General features: G+C 37.4%; 1 protein-coding gene and 1 pseudogene across 1 annotated transcript; both read left to right on the forward strand.

Moving 5' to 3' along the window:
* The first annotated feature begins 3,025 nt into the window (after positions 1–3,025).
* LOC148297132 (uncharacterized) lies at positions 3,026–7,292 on the forward strand (annotated as a pseudogene).
* Positions 7,293–7,961: 669 nt separating this feature from the next.
* LOC110763576 (protein SIEVE ELEMENT OCCLUSION B-like) lies at positions 7,962–12,664 on the forward strand. Its single transcript, XM_088247028.1, has 8 exons — positions 7,962–8,186; positions 8,622–8,714; positions 9,734–10,188; positions 10,410–10,504; positions 10,895–11,028; positions 11,172–11,643; positions 11,755–12,348; positions 12,480–12,664. Exons 1-8 carry the CDS (start codon positions 7,962–7,964, stop codon positions 12,662–12,664), a joined length of 2,253 nt encoding a protein of 750 aa, XP_088103154.1.
* The last annotated feature ends 4,609 nt before the right edge of the window (positions 12,665–17,273 follow it).

Consider the following 17,273-nt stretch of genomic DNA (forward strand, 5'->3'; position numbering starts at 1 on the left):
CAACAAAATGAAACAATGAAATAGCATTTATGAGGTAGATTTGGGTTAGGCGAATTGACCAGGAAAGTGAACATGCCCCCTTGCACTTAAGTTCGAATTTCTTTCCTCATAAATTATATTAATTTAGAGTAATTTAGACTATCGTTTGTATTCATAAAGTGATTTTGGTGGAAATGTCACTTAAACTTATACTTCAGTTTCAATTTGTCACCTTAAAGAAAAATTTAAAAGAAATATCACCTTAATTTTTCAAAATTTGTTATTTGTCATATGACTTTGACACTATCCAATTTTCCATCCATTTTTAAGGGTATTTTCAAAAATGGAAAAATCATTATATAAAAAATTGTATATCTTTTAAACAATTGAAATTGGAAGAAAAAAAATATATTACCTTCCCCATCCCTTATGCGCCACCAACGGCTCCAACCAACCCTACTCATCTTGAAATCCATTCACCCTTCCCTCTTCACAACCCCTTCCTCCTTTCTCCTCTCTCTACCAAGGAACACCTACCCTCCACACACAAATTCCCTCACCCCACTCAAACCAAGTCCAACTTTTCCTTCTTAGTTTTTTCTTTTTGGTATTTTTCCTTTTGCATATTGAAAATTTGTGGAAGGACAACTACCAAACCAACAATTCGGTAGCCTACGTAATAGATGGTGACCAAGCAAACTTTAGATTCTTCAATAGAAACACAATGGCGTAAGTTAATGAAACTATGAAGACAAGAAAGAGGTTGGATTTTGGGTGGGAAGCTTAAGTAATTTTAAATCAGGTATCTAAAAATTTCAGACAAGCTCAATGAACAGCATAAAAAAATAATAATACATGCTCAGAGAGAGAGACAGAGATAGAGATAGAGAAGAGGAGAAAGGGGGGTCTTATGCGATGTGTTTTGGGCGCATGTGGAGTTTGGGTGAGGGAGAAAGGGAGAGAGAGGTATCTTTTTTCTCTATTTGTTTTCCTTGAAAATTGAAAGACTAAAATATCCTTAAAAATGAATGAAAAATTGGACATATGACAAATTATGAATTTTGAAAAATTAAGATGACATTTCTCTTAAATTTTTCTTTAAGGTGTCAAATTGAAACTGAGGAATAAGTTCAGATGACATTTCTACAAAAATCCTTTCATAAAATATCATTTGTGAGTAGTGCAGTTTTGCATGTATTTGATTGATTACTGTTGAAGTGAGTCTCCTAATTAATCAAGGAGATTTATTTCCTTGATTAATTAGGGGATTTACTTTCCTATTTTATAGATTTATTTCCTTTGATTAATTAGGGGATTTACTTTCCTATTTTATAGATTTATTTCCTTGATTAATTAAGGGATTTACTTTCCTATTTTATATAGTTGTCAAATCATTGTATAATTAGGAGATACTTTCCTAATCCTTTACTGGATCTAATTCCTTGTAAAGCACTCATGTAAACTCTTATATATACCTCCTTATGGAGAAGAATAAAAATAAGAACCTAACATATTCAAAACCTAAAATAAGAACCTCCTTATATATACCTCCTTATGGTATCAGAGCAATCGATCATCGGTTGTCTCTAAATTCTCATATCAAAATTTCTCCTCATCTCCTCTTCAAGGGGGGGAGGGGAATGAAAAATGATCTGTTTCTCTTTCTCATGGAGATTTTGCCTCTTTCTTGACTCCGACAAACCCTTCTCTTCAGGGGGAGAAGAGGATTGAAGAGAAATTTCTATGTTCTTAAGCCGTGCTCACAGGGTTTCTGTGTTCTTTAAACTCCTCATATCAAATTTCTCATATTTCTCCCAAATCCAAATCCCCTCAAATCTAAAGTCCTCAAATGCCTTATCTCAAATTTCTCATATTCAAATCCAAAACCCTAAATCAAATTCCTCATATTTTTCCCCAAATCTAAAGTCCTCAAATGCCTTATCTCAAATTTCTCATATTCAAATCCAAATTCCTCAAATCTTATACACATACCTCTCAAATCCAATTCCTACATCAAATTCCTCAAATCTTATACACATACCTCTCAAATCCAATTCCTACATCAAATTCCTCAAATCTTATACACATACCTCTCAAATCCAATTCCTACATCAAATTCATACATCAAATTCCTCAAATCAAATTCCTCCAATCAAAATCCCTCACATTCTCATATCACCTTTTACTTCTTTTATTGCAGACTCAAAACAACCGGTCGCCCGAAGCAAGCGACCGGTCGCCCGAAGCAAGCGACCGGTCGCCCGAAGCCAGCGACCGGACGCCCGAAGCAAACGACCAGTCGCCCAAAGCAAACGACCGATCGCCAAAGACTCTGCCTGAATTGCATGGATTATCGACTTGGGTGCTACAAATTTCTTGACTCACTTACCAAGTTTGGCATTTGTGACGTATATGCACCAACTTGAGGAGGAGTGTTGAAGTGAGTCTCCTAATTAATCAAGGAGATTTATTTCCTTGATTAATTAGGGGATTTACTTTCCTATTTTATAGATTTATTTCCTTGATTAATTAAGGGATTTACTTTCCTATTTTATATAGTTGTCAAATCATTGTATAATTAGGAGATACTTTCCTAATCCTTTACTGGATCTAATTCCTTGTAAAGCACTCATGTAAACTCTTATATATACCTCATTATGGAGAAGAATAAAAATAAGAACCTAACATATTCAAAACTCATATTCATATTTTAGCTACACGCTGCTAGAAAGAACACAGGCACATATATGTATTTATTGATCCATAACTATTGTCATTTGTGTCTCTACATATATGTGAGGATGTGAAGATGTTCACATTGAAAAGAGTTATAAACTCTTGTGAAATTTGTGGATTTTAAGCAACTTCTATGTAAATTACATACACTTTGGCTCAATTATGTAAAGAAGTTTTTCTCCTTCATAAAAGAAAAGAAAAGAGAAAAAGAAGAAAAGAAAAGAGAAAAAGAAGAAAAGAAGAAAAGAAGAAAGCTTTTTGTAGACCAAAAATAAGAAGAACGATCAATAATAAGAAGTTAGGGGCTGATATGGACTCGGAGTTTCCTCCTGCAATTGCACTGGCGCAGGCAGGCGTTAAATTTCGAAGCGTTTCTGATGCTGGCAGCATAATGAATATCGAATTTGAAAAGGGGGTATTTCGTTATTTTGGATACAAAAGGGGTACTTTTAAAATTCCACACCTATAACCAAGGTGGTTGGTGTGAGTGGTTCGGCACTCTCATTCCTTAAGAGAGGTCAATTGGGGAGGTGACAGATCCGTTGTTCAGGAACCTCATTGCCTTTGAGCAATGCTACCATCACCATTCGCATGAAATAACATCTTATGCCTTTTTGATGAATAAACTCGTCGCTTCCAGCAAGGACATGGAGATTCTTTGTTAGAAACGGATCATTGATAACTAGTTGAGCGCTGAAGATGGCGCCAACGACTTCAGCAAGCTCTGCAACGACACCGTTCTCAAAAAGTTCTACTATGATGAACTTTGCGCTCAAGTGAAAATGCATTACCAGATTAAATGGTACAGGTGGCTTGAAAAGTTGAACCGTGACTATTTTGCAAACCCATGAAGTGCCATTTCTCTCATTGCAGCTGCTATACTTCTGGCTCTCACCGTCGTGCAGACCGTGTACACCATTCACAAGTAGCTTTGCGGGATAAATGTTTATTCTTCCTTTTTTTTTACAGAAACAAAAAAAACCTAATGTCCTCCTTTTCAATTTTTACTACCGTATTATTATTCAGTTATAAGAAAAAATCAAACGTTATATATTTAGGATATTTGAATTTCATGACTTTTTTTTTTTGTTTATGAGCAAGGGGGGAAAAACCCCAGAAACAGAAACAACTACAAACAGGAAACCGAACTAGGCTTACAAGCCCCTAACAAATCATCTAACAAAATTGAACTAAGCCAGACCGGAGCCTCCTCAAAAAAGCAGCAACCCAAATCCAGATTATAACTCCACGCCACAAGACAATCTGCAACTGAATTCTTCTCCCTATAAATGTGAATGTGATGAATCTCAAAATGCCCAATCTGTCTCAGAAATTCAGTACAACCAAAGATCAAACCGGCCAAAGGATGAGCAGAAAGCAAATCAACATTCTGCACAAGATTCACAGCCACTACAGAATCCATTTCAATAATAAGATGAGATAGCCCTTTCTGCACAGCTCAGCATCAAGAATATTCCCTATCCCCAAATTGACAGCAAAACCCCCTATCCAATCACCACTAGAATTCCGTAAAACACCCCCTGCACCAACATTCCCAAAAGAAATCCTCCTAGAACCATCCACATTCAGTTTAACCCAGCCATGCCTGGGAAAATCCCAGGCCAACATATAATCTGCCTTTTAGGAACACATTACAAGGAGCACAAGACACCTTAACCCATACAAGACTTTATGTAACAATGTATATGGTGTTGTTTTTTTTCTTCGAATAACAAGCTGGTTTTTTTTTTTTTTTTTTTTAAAAAGGCGAATAACAAGCTAATTAAGTCAAGATAATGCATCACTTCTACTAATACTTGCAAAAACAATAATGAAAAGACAAAAATTGCTTGTTAGACTCCAAAAGCCCAAATTGAAAGTTAATCTGTTTGAAGGAAAGCCCAATCACTAGCCACATCACCACCCAGGGCCCAGCCATCAATTATGTCCAGAAAAACAAAAAACAAAAAATCAGTGTTCCAATATCTATGCGACTAACTGATACGAGACTGAACAAACTCAACTAAATTTCTATATGAGAAAGGAAATAAAAACATAAACAACTCATAGAGTTTCTAGACTCTACTGACAAAAGAATACTAAGACTAAAAATTTAAAACAACACCAACAAAAGGAAGAACAAACGCCACTAATTCCGAGACATGATATAGAGACTGCCCACCCTGTTAACAGTAGATCTATATCATGTGGTCTACCCTAGTGGAAAAGGGTATTGACTTACATACTAGTGGTCTTAGGTTCGAACCCCTAAATAGTGTGTATAAGAAACCCCCCTCCCTTTGTAGTTTAGATTATCGTTTATATTCAAAAAAATAAAAAAAATTGTGGCATGTGTTGTAATTTTGATTTGTTTATAGTCCCATTTAGTAATTTTAGGTCCTTCGAACATTCAATTGGTTTTTGTTTTGTCAAAAAAGTTTTTTTTAAATTTTTTTGGTGACATGTATTTCTTTATTATGAATCTAGGGTGTTTTGAGAGATTTTTCTGTGTAGCTCCCTCTAGAGTTTTTATTGATTTGTTTGAAAAAAAATAATTGAAAATACATTATTGTTTCCTTATTGTTTTATTTCAGACGTTAGCATCTCATGCTTCAGTGATGACGTAAAACAATGTGATGTCCGCAATATATAAAACGATGACTGCGAGAGGGTCGTCACTTCTGCATATTGCCGATTGGATCGGAACATATGCAGTGCAGCCGACAGTTTACTTTAATTTTGTTGGACATATACGATAATGATATACTGTTTTTAAAAGACCAGTGGTGCCGCATAACTGGATCACGAATTTATGATATTTAACTGAGGTACAAAATAATTATTAATCCCAAGTGGTTGGTTTAAATTGAGTTTGGAAAGACCTGAAATATGAGCTATGACATTTGTACGATGCCAATATATATTATTTTGTGGAGAAGATGTTTCTATAAAATAGAAGCACCTTAAGAGCATGTTTATGAATCAATAATGGGTATGTTTACGTCGTCAACCAAGTCTTCCTTCGGTGATAAGAGTTTACAGACAACTAGAATACCTACGTAGACTAGTTTATGAGAGTGATACTACATGTATTGACCAACTAAGGATGGATAGACAATCTTTTCAAAAGCTTTGTCAAATTTTTGTCACTAAAGGAGAACTACGATCAACCCGAAATGTGTCCACAGAGGAGAAGGTTACAATTTTTTTGAACATTCTTGCACACCATCATAAGAATTGCATCAAAAAATTTAATTTTACTAGATTGGGACGAATTGTTAGTAAATATTTTTATGAGTGCTTGAAAGCAATGATTCGATGTCAAAAGGATTTCTGGAAATCACCTAAACCCATACTTGAAAACTGAACAGACTATAGGTGGAAGTGGATTAAGGTATGCACTATTTATGGCTATGAAATTATTCAAAACAAAGATACTTATTTTCCTTTAAGAACCTTATTAATAACTTGTTATATTTTAATATAGAACTGTTTAGGAGCATTAGATGGAACCTATATATTAGAGTGAAGATATCAGAATGAGAGAAACCAAAGTAAAGAACAAGGAAGGGTGAAATAGCAACAAATCTTTTGGGAGTGTTGGGGTCTTTTTCCTTTGTAAGGCTCTTCCGGGCATGTTGATTCTTAGACTGTCATAGAGTGGTAAATCAAGCCTTTGTTACCCATTTTTTTTGAGTTAGCGAGAACTAGGCCCAAAGCATCTCGAGAGAGAAGCAAGTCCTAGGGGAGTACTTTGTTCTTCTTCCAGCGACTGCGTGTTTTGTGCTGAGGTTTCCGGTTAGAGGAAGAGTTGGAGATGGTGCATTGATGTTGCACAGGCTTGGCATGAGAGTTTGCTTTGGTGAATCAAGATACCACTAGGATTGGCATGAGAGGCTTGTAGCATGGGAGTTATGAAGAAAGGATTAAGGCTTGAGATTTTGGGTGTTTTCGGCAGCTAGACGAAGAGCTTGTGATGTCTGCGTTTTCTTACCAAAAAGGTAATGACTATGGTTTCAACTTAGCTTGAGAAGATGGGTGTTTCAAATTTGTGATGGAGCTTTTTGAGAGAGAGAGAGAGAGAGAGAGAGAGAGAGAGAGAGAGAGAGAGATGGAGATAAAGGATGGGTGGCTTGAGTAGATTTCCAGTAGCTTGACGAATGCTTGGTCGTGCTTTTGCATTGAGAGAATTTTTTGAGAGCATTGTCTTTTTCTCTGCGATTTCTCTCCGTTGTGCAAGGTCTACATATTTTTCCAAAATGATATTTTAATCATGTTTTTGAATTCTGCTTTGGTTTCTTAAAATCTGCATCTAGAACACATCTATATTCATCATCTATATCTAGGTCAAATTCTTGAATCAATTTCTTCAAGAATGGTTTCTCGAAGAAGTTGATTCCTTTTTTCATCGAATCTACATTTCATACATCTGTTACTATCCGGAGCTGAGTTGCGGTGCAGTTGATGGACTAGGTGCCATTTACATGAAGAACAAGCTTTTAGGTCAACTAAGTTTGGATAAGAATGTTGCACAAGGAGGTAGTGCTCGTTTCCTTAATAGATCTAGGATTGTTTGAGCTTGAGTTCACTTTTACCTTCTTGACTTAGTGGATTGCCTTGTCGAAGTGATGACCCCCAGTTTTTCCCAATAGTGGGTTTGTGAATTAACATGCATGTCTTGTGTGTTTATCTGAATTTTATGTCTAGCTTTATCATATTTATAATATCTGTTATGTTGATGAATGCTCACACACCATATATCTTAGTTGTTGCTAGCACATGAGATGCCTAGATTGACGGGTCCTTCTTTATTCTTAGTGTTGTCACACAGTTATTTTCTAAACTTGCATGGGTTTGTGATTTGTGTATTGCTTGTGTGTGCTGATCATTGTGTAATCTCTGGTGTGTGTCTGGTAATAGGCTAGTTATATAGTTGTTTGAAATACTTTGTGAGTCAGATCCTTGAGCAGCTTGTTTAGTGTTTGAATTTACCACTTCCACCTAATTACCAATTTCAAATCTTCAGATTCATGTTAATTAAAGACTTAAAAGGTCGACTTTTATCAACTATGCCTAGTGGGCCAATGGCGATATTTAATTGCAAAATGTGACTAACACCTCAGCAACATGTGAAACCAATGGAGAGATGTGTATTAACGTAATAATCACAGTTGAATGGCTAAGATTAGAAATAATATTCCCAACATATATGTTTAGATTAGACTACTTCCAAGCCATATATCATCATGGATGTCCTAACATTCAAAAAGCCAGTCTCACAAGTAGAGAACGCTGAGGGTGCTGATCAGAAGAGCCTGTTTGCCCGGACTGACACAGAAATCTTGGAAGTCATTTATGCCACTCATGTTGTTTGCCATGAGCACGATGCCTTTGATGTTGATTCTCTTTTCTCCATCACTGAAAGCATCCTGAAATGTTCGAAGCAGATCGTCGATCATATTGAGCAGATGGTATGTATGCAAATATTCTTATTCTTTTTCAAGTAAAGAATATCAAGTTACTGATGGTATCATATCATGGCTCTTTGCTCATTGCTGTTGCTTTCTTTGGTTGTTCTTTGTCATTTGATATTAATTCGCACAAAATATATACAATAAGTACATATTTCATTTGGTTAACATGTAGAACGTACAAATCTCACGGAACCCATTGAAGAATTTGATCAAATATACTTCAAATCCTCAAAATCAATTGTGGGGAAAAGGAATTCAAATCTTAACAAGTTCCATAGTTTTTTTTGTTTTTTGATTTAAATGTATTACAAATTATTCGGGTTAATCGGACTTGGGAATGTATAGGAAAAGTTACTCGAAGGGGGTTGTATTTTTGTACTTCTGAAGCTTCAATCTTACCTGTAATTGATTTGCTTGTGCCTTTGTTTGCAGACCCCCCGAGTAAATGGTGAAACCATGGATGGAATAACTATCCCACCCAACTTCAGCACGACGTTGTGCATTATAAAGTCCATTGTCCGTGAGGTCATTATCTTTCATTATTATAGCTTATAAGTTAGTTTTCTTTTCTATTATTTAATTTCTTTTTCTAAATCGTTTGGCAAGAACAATAAGAATTTCCAACTTGGGCACTACTACAAAATTAAATAGACAACAAGGATCCACCGTCGTCGTGATGCTTTGAAAATCATCGTTAAATCAACCGACATCTTTGTCAAACTACGACAGTTTTTCACTGTCGTTGTTTATCTGAAAAGACAACGGTTTAATTAACAATTGTCATTGTTTAACATGTAAAGACGACGCTTTTAACAACAACCGTCATGGTTTAGGAATACAGACGACGGTTTTTGTTAAAAACTGTTGTTGATTATATGTAATGGCGACGATTTTTACAAAACCTGTCGTTAATTATATGTAAGGACAACAGTTTGTTGTAAAAATCGTGGTTGACTGTATGTAAAGATGACATTTTTACAAAACGTCGTTGATTATCAGTAAAGAAGACACTTTAAGCAATAAAACCATCGTTGATATTCTATAAATCCGTCGTCTAATATGTTCCCTGGCTGTTTTAGAGTTTTTTTTTTTTATGCTTCTACACAACAATTTTAACTAGAAAACCAACCATAATACTTTATTAATGAATATATACACCCAAAATTTATTTCTTCCATAAAACTTCAAGATTCAACAGTTATTACATAGTTAAAAAATATTAGTCCTACAACATACATACTTCCTACCACATCGATAGCCTTAACCTAATTAGAAATAATGGAGCTACATGTAATTGCTCACAAACTCTACCAATTTGATCTGAACTTTATCACTTTGTTCTTGACAATATCAAGTCTATCTTGGGACATTTTGTAATATAGATCGAAGAGAAATAACACTGACTAAGAGATGAATGATGATATGTGCCGTGGATATATATATATATATATATATATTCATATATTCTTGATTCTTGACAATATTAAATCTATCCATGTAAAATACATTATATCTAATCATAGTAATGAGATATGAAATTTCAGGTGCCATGTAAGGCTCCAGGTGAAAAGAATGCCCACGACGCCACGCTGAAAATACTTAGCAAGGTGACAAAGCATTCATGGGAAGCGAAGGCTGTGCTGGCCCTGGCGGCTTTTTCTTTGGAATATGGAGAGTTCTGGCTCATTGCCCAGCATCAACGATCTGACCAACTTGCCAAGTCTGTGGCATGTCTTAAGGGAGTACCAGTCCTTCTCAAGCCCGAAAACTTCAAGCAAAGCTGCGAAGCAGTTGCTCAGCTAAATGATGTGATAATGTCCACGTTGGAGGTGATTGATTGCATCTTAGAATTGGAGAAGCTTTCCAGTATTTATAATGAGGTAAAGGAGTTGAGAGAAATCTTGACAAATGCAAGGAAAGATATGTCAGTGAATGTCTATTGGTGTATCATTACAACTGTGGCTTGCGGCACTAACTTCACCCTTCTTACTAGTGATGAGTAAGTTTTCGTCCATCTTCTCCATGCCAATACTTCATATACGCTTAATTCATCTTATTCCAATGTCATCAAATTAGTCATACCTAGACTATATTCAAGCGACAGTGATTCACTTAATTAATGATCAACAGTCAGATTGATAACTGAACAACAAAAGGCGTATCTTCTAATTAAGTCAAACAAAAGAAAATTATATGACTGGTTTAATTCCTACATTTCAGGGGGAAGTCACACGATCTTGTCCCGTATGCTCAAAAGATCACAATCATCCTTAAAACCCTTAAAGGACAGCTTAAGAGCTGCATTAAAGAAATAGGTGGGTTACTTGTTGAACATTTACAAGGAAATGTATGTTAAAATATTTGTGAAGTTTTGTATGTTGTATTCTTCTATATAAGAAGGTATTCATATATATAATGTAGACTTAAAAAATAGATGGTTTGGATCGTTGAATTATTTTTTTTTTGTAAGGAACCCTAAAGGGTGTCCCTCAAATAAAATTATTTGAGGCATCCCTTAATAGAAAGGGACTATATATGAGTAGATAGGCTTTTATAAACGTGTATAAAACAACTAAAGTAAGAAAGTCCTAGTTATAAAAAGATTGGTCTACTAAATTGATTAGGAAGTAAATCTCCTAAATTTGCTTGTTCTTGCAATAGTGACGATTTCTTTTCTTTCTTTTTTTCTTCCTTATTTAACACAGAGAAGCTACAGATCTACATGAAGTTAAAGCAGCTCTTTCAAGTTCCTACTGAAATCATGGAGGCTATTAAGACCCTGATATTTTTCAAGGATGACATGAAGACGACCATTTTTTATGGTTTTACTAAGAAACTGGTTTGCTCTCTCACGTTGCTTCTTAATTTGTATTTGGATCTTTGTCATGTGCTTGTTTTTGTTTGAACTTCAACAAGGACAGAAGAAGAACGAATTAGCAAGCACCACATTTCCTTATCGCATGCATAAATTATTTTTATCAGGTTCAGATCGACATCCTAAGGACGAAGAATGTGTTATTGTTCATTTCGAGCTTAAACATATCTGACGGTTACATTTCGCTTCTCGAACCCATCCATGAGCTTACAAAGAAAAAGGATGAGTATAAGATTGTTTGGATTCCAATTGCGGAGGAGTGGCATGAAGAGCAGCAAATCAAGTTTCAGACCCTGCGGGATAAGATGCCATGGTATACAATAAACCAGACTAACAAGCACATATCAGGCATAAAGTACATTAAGGAGGATTGGAACTTCAAGGGTAAGCCTATGCTGGTGGTGTTGAACAAAAAAAGTCAGCTCCAACATTCTAACGCTCTCCACATGATTTCAATGTGGGGATGCAAAGCCTTGCCTTTCACACAGAAGAAACAAGAAGAGCTCTTACTTTCTCTCCATGATACTTGGTTTGCTGCGGTAGTAGGCGAAATTCACACATCTGTATCCAAATGGGTAAGTAACTTCTTTTTGAACATGTACAAATGGGTGTTTTAGTTTATGTACCTCATGAAGCCGCTTACTTAATTGACACAAATTTCTGATTACATCTTGGACCAACAGATGAAAGAGGAGAAGTATATTTTCTTCTATGGAGGGGATTCAGTATGGACGAATGAGTTCAAGGAGAAAGCAAGCGCGGTTATAAATGGTGACATCATAGAGAAATCAAATATTTCTATTGAGTTATACCATGTGAAGAAGGGTGCAAATACTAGTGGAATGATTGACAAATTTAGCACCTTCTGGGCAGCCATAGAAACCATGTTCCGCATCAAGGTTAGTAATAAGCAGTTGGACCACGTTGCACAAGACGTTCAGAAGCTACTTTCCTTCAAAAATGATAAGAGTGGATGGGCTGTTCTCCTCCACGGCCGTAAAGTGGTGACCATTGGTGCTGGCTCGACAATCTACAAGGCCCTGGAGCACTTTGACACATGGAATCAGCACGAAACAACAATAACAGTAGAGACGTTGGGAAATTGTTTCAATGCTGAGCATGAGAAGGAGAAGAAGAAGGAGTTGGAACAAACTGGTCACGTTTGCACCTGCTTTGACATCTCAAGCGCCGCCGGAAGCACTTTAGAGGACATGATATGCTACGAGTGTGGCAGTCTCATGGAGACTTTCATCAGCTATAAGTGCCACCATGTCAAGAAAAATGGTACGTATACAATGATAACTACAAGTAATGTTTGTGTAAAGTGCGATCAAGTATATATATGTTGCACTTGCCATTATTCCCAATGCATTGCTCAAGAATTCCTTCTATTTATTTTTTTGTCCTTTCGGCAGATGAGAGTCGCCAGATACTGCCTGCATGGACTAAAGCGTGGAATCTGACGATTTCTGAAGCTTCCGCAAAGCTGCAGCAACTGATGTATGGTGATGGTCCTGTGCCATTGCACATGATCCTTGACGCTCTATCCCAATTTGGGAGTGATTATGGGAGGGCCAAAATCAATTCTAGTTGGGTATAATCACTTTTGTTTAAAAAAAATTGGGTGTTTGGCAAAAATTTAAAACCACTTAAAATAGGTATTAAAATCACTTACCTTCTGTTTGGATGGAGGAAAATAACTGGGGTTTAGTTTAAAGTCAAGCATTGAAGAGGAGAATTTGATATTTCAATTGTTTGGCAACTTAAAGCACGGAACTTATTAAATGACGCACATAAAAAATTGTGGAAATTGGGGATCAAGATTTCCAAGTTTAAATTCCTCCAAAAGAGACGTCATTTGAGCATGAATTCGTTTTTCCCTGTAATTTCTATTAATTACAAAATTTGACATGCATAAATCCAAACATTGAAATTATTAACTGTCAGAAATTTAAATGATAGAGATCTAAATTCCATTATTTTAGAATTTTATGCAATTTTAGGGAGAACCGGGAATCACTCGAGGCCTTTTAATGAAACTTTAACGATACCAATATTATGCCTATTATTTTTACAATATTGCTAAAAAGCCTATCCCTACAATCTATGTTGTACAGTATAAAAGCACTTCTATGTTGGTAGCCAAGCAGTAAATTGATTCTATGTAAAAGACTTACTAACATAAAGTGATTATGCTAAAATCACTAATGAGTAAAATCACTTCTACAGAAACACTCCCAAACTAAATTTGATTTGACCAAAATTTTCCTGAACTTCGAACAAGTTAGCCATTGGAAGATTTACACTCTAAGTAATCCTAACCGCCAAGAAGAAGGATACATACTCCAATTAGGTTAAATGGCAGTATATAAAGAAGATTGAAAGTTAAAGAAATTCTCTCTACACAATTCGTCTCAAAAGACATAAAACTGCTCACCATTGATCCCTAAACAGATTCCAAACATATTTTAAACCCAGCTTTCAGAAATTTCTATAGACCAATTGTAACATCCCGACCCAAAATATTGATAAGTTTCGATTTAATTAAATTTAAAATGTGAATTTCCAATTTTACCCTCGGAGTAGGGGTAATTTGGTCATTTTTAATCCGGGAGGATTTCGGGGCTGTAGCTGGTACCTTTACATAGGTTGTACTGAGACGAATCCGTAGACATGCGGTAGGCTTGAATCGGAGTTGTAACGAGAGAGATACGATCTAAAAACTCTCACTGGCACAATCGTAATTATTTCGAAGTTTATTTTTAATAAAAACAGAAAACCCTCTCTCTCTCTCTCCCTGCGCGCGCAGAAACCAGCCCCCCCTGTTACTGTTTACCGCCGGGGTTTTTGGGCCACCACCGTCGCATTCGGCCACCACTTGGGGTGGCACCGGTCCCAAAAGAATCGGGCCACCTCCCTCTTTCCATCTTGACCGATCTCAGCCGCTGGAACCACCTGTGATCGCCGGAAAATGCAAAAATCCGACTGATTTTAACCCAAAATTCACGGAGCTCGTTCGGACGCTTACGGCCACCATTTCCGTCGATCCAGGTATGCTTTCTCAACCTCTCGAGACGTACTAGCTGCTGGTTGTGTTAGGTTTGAGAAATTTCTGAGTTTTGGAAGTCATTTAAGCGATAGAAAAATCTGCCGGTTTCGACCTCCATTTTCAACCACTTCCGTCGATTTTTTGGGGTATGTCCAAGAACAAAAGTGGCTCCAAATTAGGTGTATTACTTAGGGTAGGAGTCTTGGCCCGTGATTGAGTTTTTCCGGCGAGTGGTTATCGCTTTGGACACCCATGCGCTGCCAGCGCGTGTGGCGGCGCATAGGCACTGTAGCAGAGGGGCATTTTGTCCCAATACGATCCCCTGGTTGTCACGAGCGTGTAGGATTTTACGGATCTCAATTCGGATAACGTTTGAACCCCGAACGGATTTTACATATTGTGTGATTTCCGGGTTCGATATGTTAGAACTGTTGGATCGCTTCCAATTTAATATATGTTGATCTAGGCATTTCTAGGATTGTGTAGGATTTGACGGATCGTGAATCGGAGCCCCGGATGTTCCGATTCAATAACTTAAAGTTTGTGTTTTTCAATAACCGTCCGATCGTACGATCTTGAGCCATCCGACCGTCCGTTTCAGACCAAACTTGAAGGACACGTATCCTAGACCGTGTGGAACACTTAGGAATTTCCGGATCGTAAAACGGAGGTCGTGGGCCCAGCGGGCTCGATTGACCAAATTTGGAAGGTTTGACCCTCGGTTGACCGTAAGTCTTCCGAGGTAGTTTACTCTTCGAAAAGTACTAGGACGACCCCTTTTTGGACGGGTCTAGACCGTCATTTGATTGATGTTGAGTTTGTGGGTCTATGAGATTATTTTTACGGTTTTGCGATGGAAAGTTTATGCATATTGTTTTAATGGTTTGTTGTGAGATTTATATTTATATTCATAATTAGATTGTTAATTTGTGACTAATCCTATTATTGTTAATATCTCGAGTTTCTTGAGTCATATATATAATATTTGAGGAAATGCTATCTATGTTGATTATGTGTGGGGTATTTGGGTTGTTGTTGTGAGATGCTAGAAAGACAGGAGTTAGAATGTCGATTTGAGTGCTATTAGCACTACCTTAGGTACCCCCTGGATATAGAATATGCTTGAGAATTTACTAGCTATACTATGAATAGGTATTTTTGGGAAAAATTGGATTAAGGAAGGGAATATTACTTTATAATATTTATATAAGGATTACGAACTCCACCATCATACGTACCATCCCCCTTGGATGATGATACTTGGAATAGTGGATATGGACACTGGGATACATGGAAATTGTGGATATGGTCTGGATATGACGGAACCTGGGGCATCCTTGACGGGATGTTGTAGACCCTTGATTGGGTAGTCTGCGCGTGTAGGACGGTTCCAGGCGTACGGGTCTTGATTCTTCGTCCGTACGTGCTGGGTTAGAGTGTCAGTCCCCCAGTTGGACGACTCATCCCTAGCCACATGGACGTTTGAGGCCGGATAAGTGTGAGCTAGTCAACAATCCCCTGTTGGATTGTTTCCCCCAGTATATGATGTGCATCATCATATGTACCTCCCCTTGGATATTGATATATGGAAATTGTGGATATGGTCTGGTTATGACGGAACCCGGGGCATCCTTGACGGGATGTTGCTGTAGACCCTTGATTGGGTAGTCTGCGCGCGTAGGACGGTTCCAGGCGTACGGGTCTTGATTCTTCATCCGCACGTGCTGAGTTAGAGTGTCAATCCCCCAGTTGGACGACTCATCCCTAGCCACATGGACGTTTGAGGCCGGATAAGTGTGAGCTAGTCAACAATCCCCTGTTGGATTGTTTCCCCTGGTACATGATGATGGTGAGAGGTGGGTGTTATTATATTACACATATGTATATGTGGTTTTGATTCTGGTTTGAGATTTGTGAGTTTGTACATGTAGGAATGCTTGAGCCCTGGTTTGGGAAGTGTTGTACGGCAACATACGCCTTGGATAGGGTATGGTTGCGGGATTGAACTGATATAAAGGAAAAGTTTGAGATTGTGTATTATTGTGTTTTTGTCGGAGATTTATTTTGCCCAGGCCCGTCGGAGTTTGTTCAGGCCCTTCGGATGTCTTCTTAATACGATGCCTTGAGAAGGAATTGATAATGTTTCAATGGGTTTTTGTCGGATTTGGAAATTATGATAGATCTGAAATGTATAGTTTGTTGCTGTTTTAAATAATTGTATATTATTCTAATTGTGACGGTTGAAATGAGAACTACGTGTGGCTTGATTCCTCGGCGAGGGTACGTAGGCAGCCTAGGGTAAGGCCTAGGTGCAGCCACGGGTTAAACATTACTTGTGTGTAATTTGAGTGTGGTGTGGACCTTGTAGTTGGTCCTGAGATTCAGGTGAGAATGAGACGTGTTCATGTTAGGAGGCTAAAGCCTCATATGTTGAAATTGGGATAGTTAGATGTTGTAAACTTTGCTTTCGGTTGTCATACTTATGTTTAAGTTATTAATTGCCTCATGTGAAGTACTATTTGGTCCAAGAGCTTGTTGGTAGTTTGGTTTCGGAATATTTGAAGGCCGGAGGCCAATTAGATGAATTGCCTGAGTTTATATTGTGCATGGTACCGGTTGGTATAGTTAAATGTGTTTTATGCAGGTTGGAATTTTTGGGGAATATTCAATTTACATGGGAGACTTTGCCGAAATTTTGGCAGAAAGTCTCGTGCTCTTTTCCCTTAATTTGGAAAAGAGGCTAAATTTTTAGTAAGTGGGGCCGGCATCGGTGTGATGTCGGAATTTCCACAGGATTCGTCTTGAGTTCTGAGGAATTCGGAGCGGGTCCTGTCACCAATTCCAACACATTTTTAACCATTGAAGATTGCCCTGCCACTTGTTGATTTGATTTCCAATTGACGTACCATTTGAGTTGTGAGTTGTGATTCTGCTTAATTTCTTGCTACAACCACTCGACCCATATGATCATTCCTAACCCTAGCTGCACTCTTAACTCCCTCTCTCCCAAATAAAAAAACTCAATAGAAGGGAATGAGGAAGAAGAGTCACTACCCCTCCTCCCCACTCCGCTCCTCTCCTCTTTTGTTTTCTTTTAGGGAAGTGAATAAGTCCCTTGGGCGTTTTGAATAAGCCTTTTATGGTGATTTCTTTTGGGCCA

This window comes from Prunus avium, chromosome 1, assembly GCF_965620075.1.
Source record: "Prunus avium chromosome 1, drPruAviu1.hap1.1, whole genome shotgun sequence".
In the NCBI taxonomy this organism is placed as follows: Eukaryota; Viridiplantae; Streptophyta; class Magnoliopsida; order Rosales; family Rosaceae; genus Prunus; species Prunus avium.

What these genes read in the sequence shown, in the direction of transcription:
- LOC110763576 (XM_088247028.1), top strand. Translation starts at nt 7,962, where the DNA reads ATGGATGTCCTAACATTCAAAAAGCCAGTCTCACAAGTAGAGAACGCT. An exon ending in ACCCTTCTTACTAGTGATGA is followed by an intron (nt 10,189 to 10,409) that starts GTAAGTTTTCGT and finishes CCTACATTTCAG; the next exon opens with GGGGAAGTCACACGATCTTG. An exon ending in GAGCTGCATTAAAGAAATAG is followed by an intron (nt 10,505 to 10,894) that starts GTGGGTTACTTG and finishes TATTTAACACAG; the next exon opens with AGAAGCTACAGATCTACATG.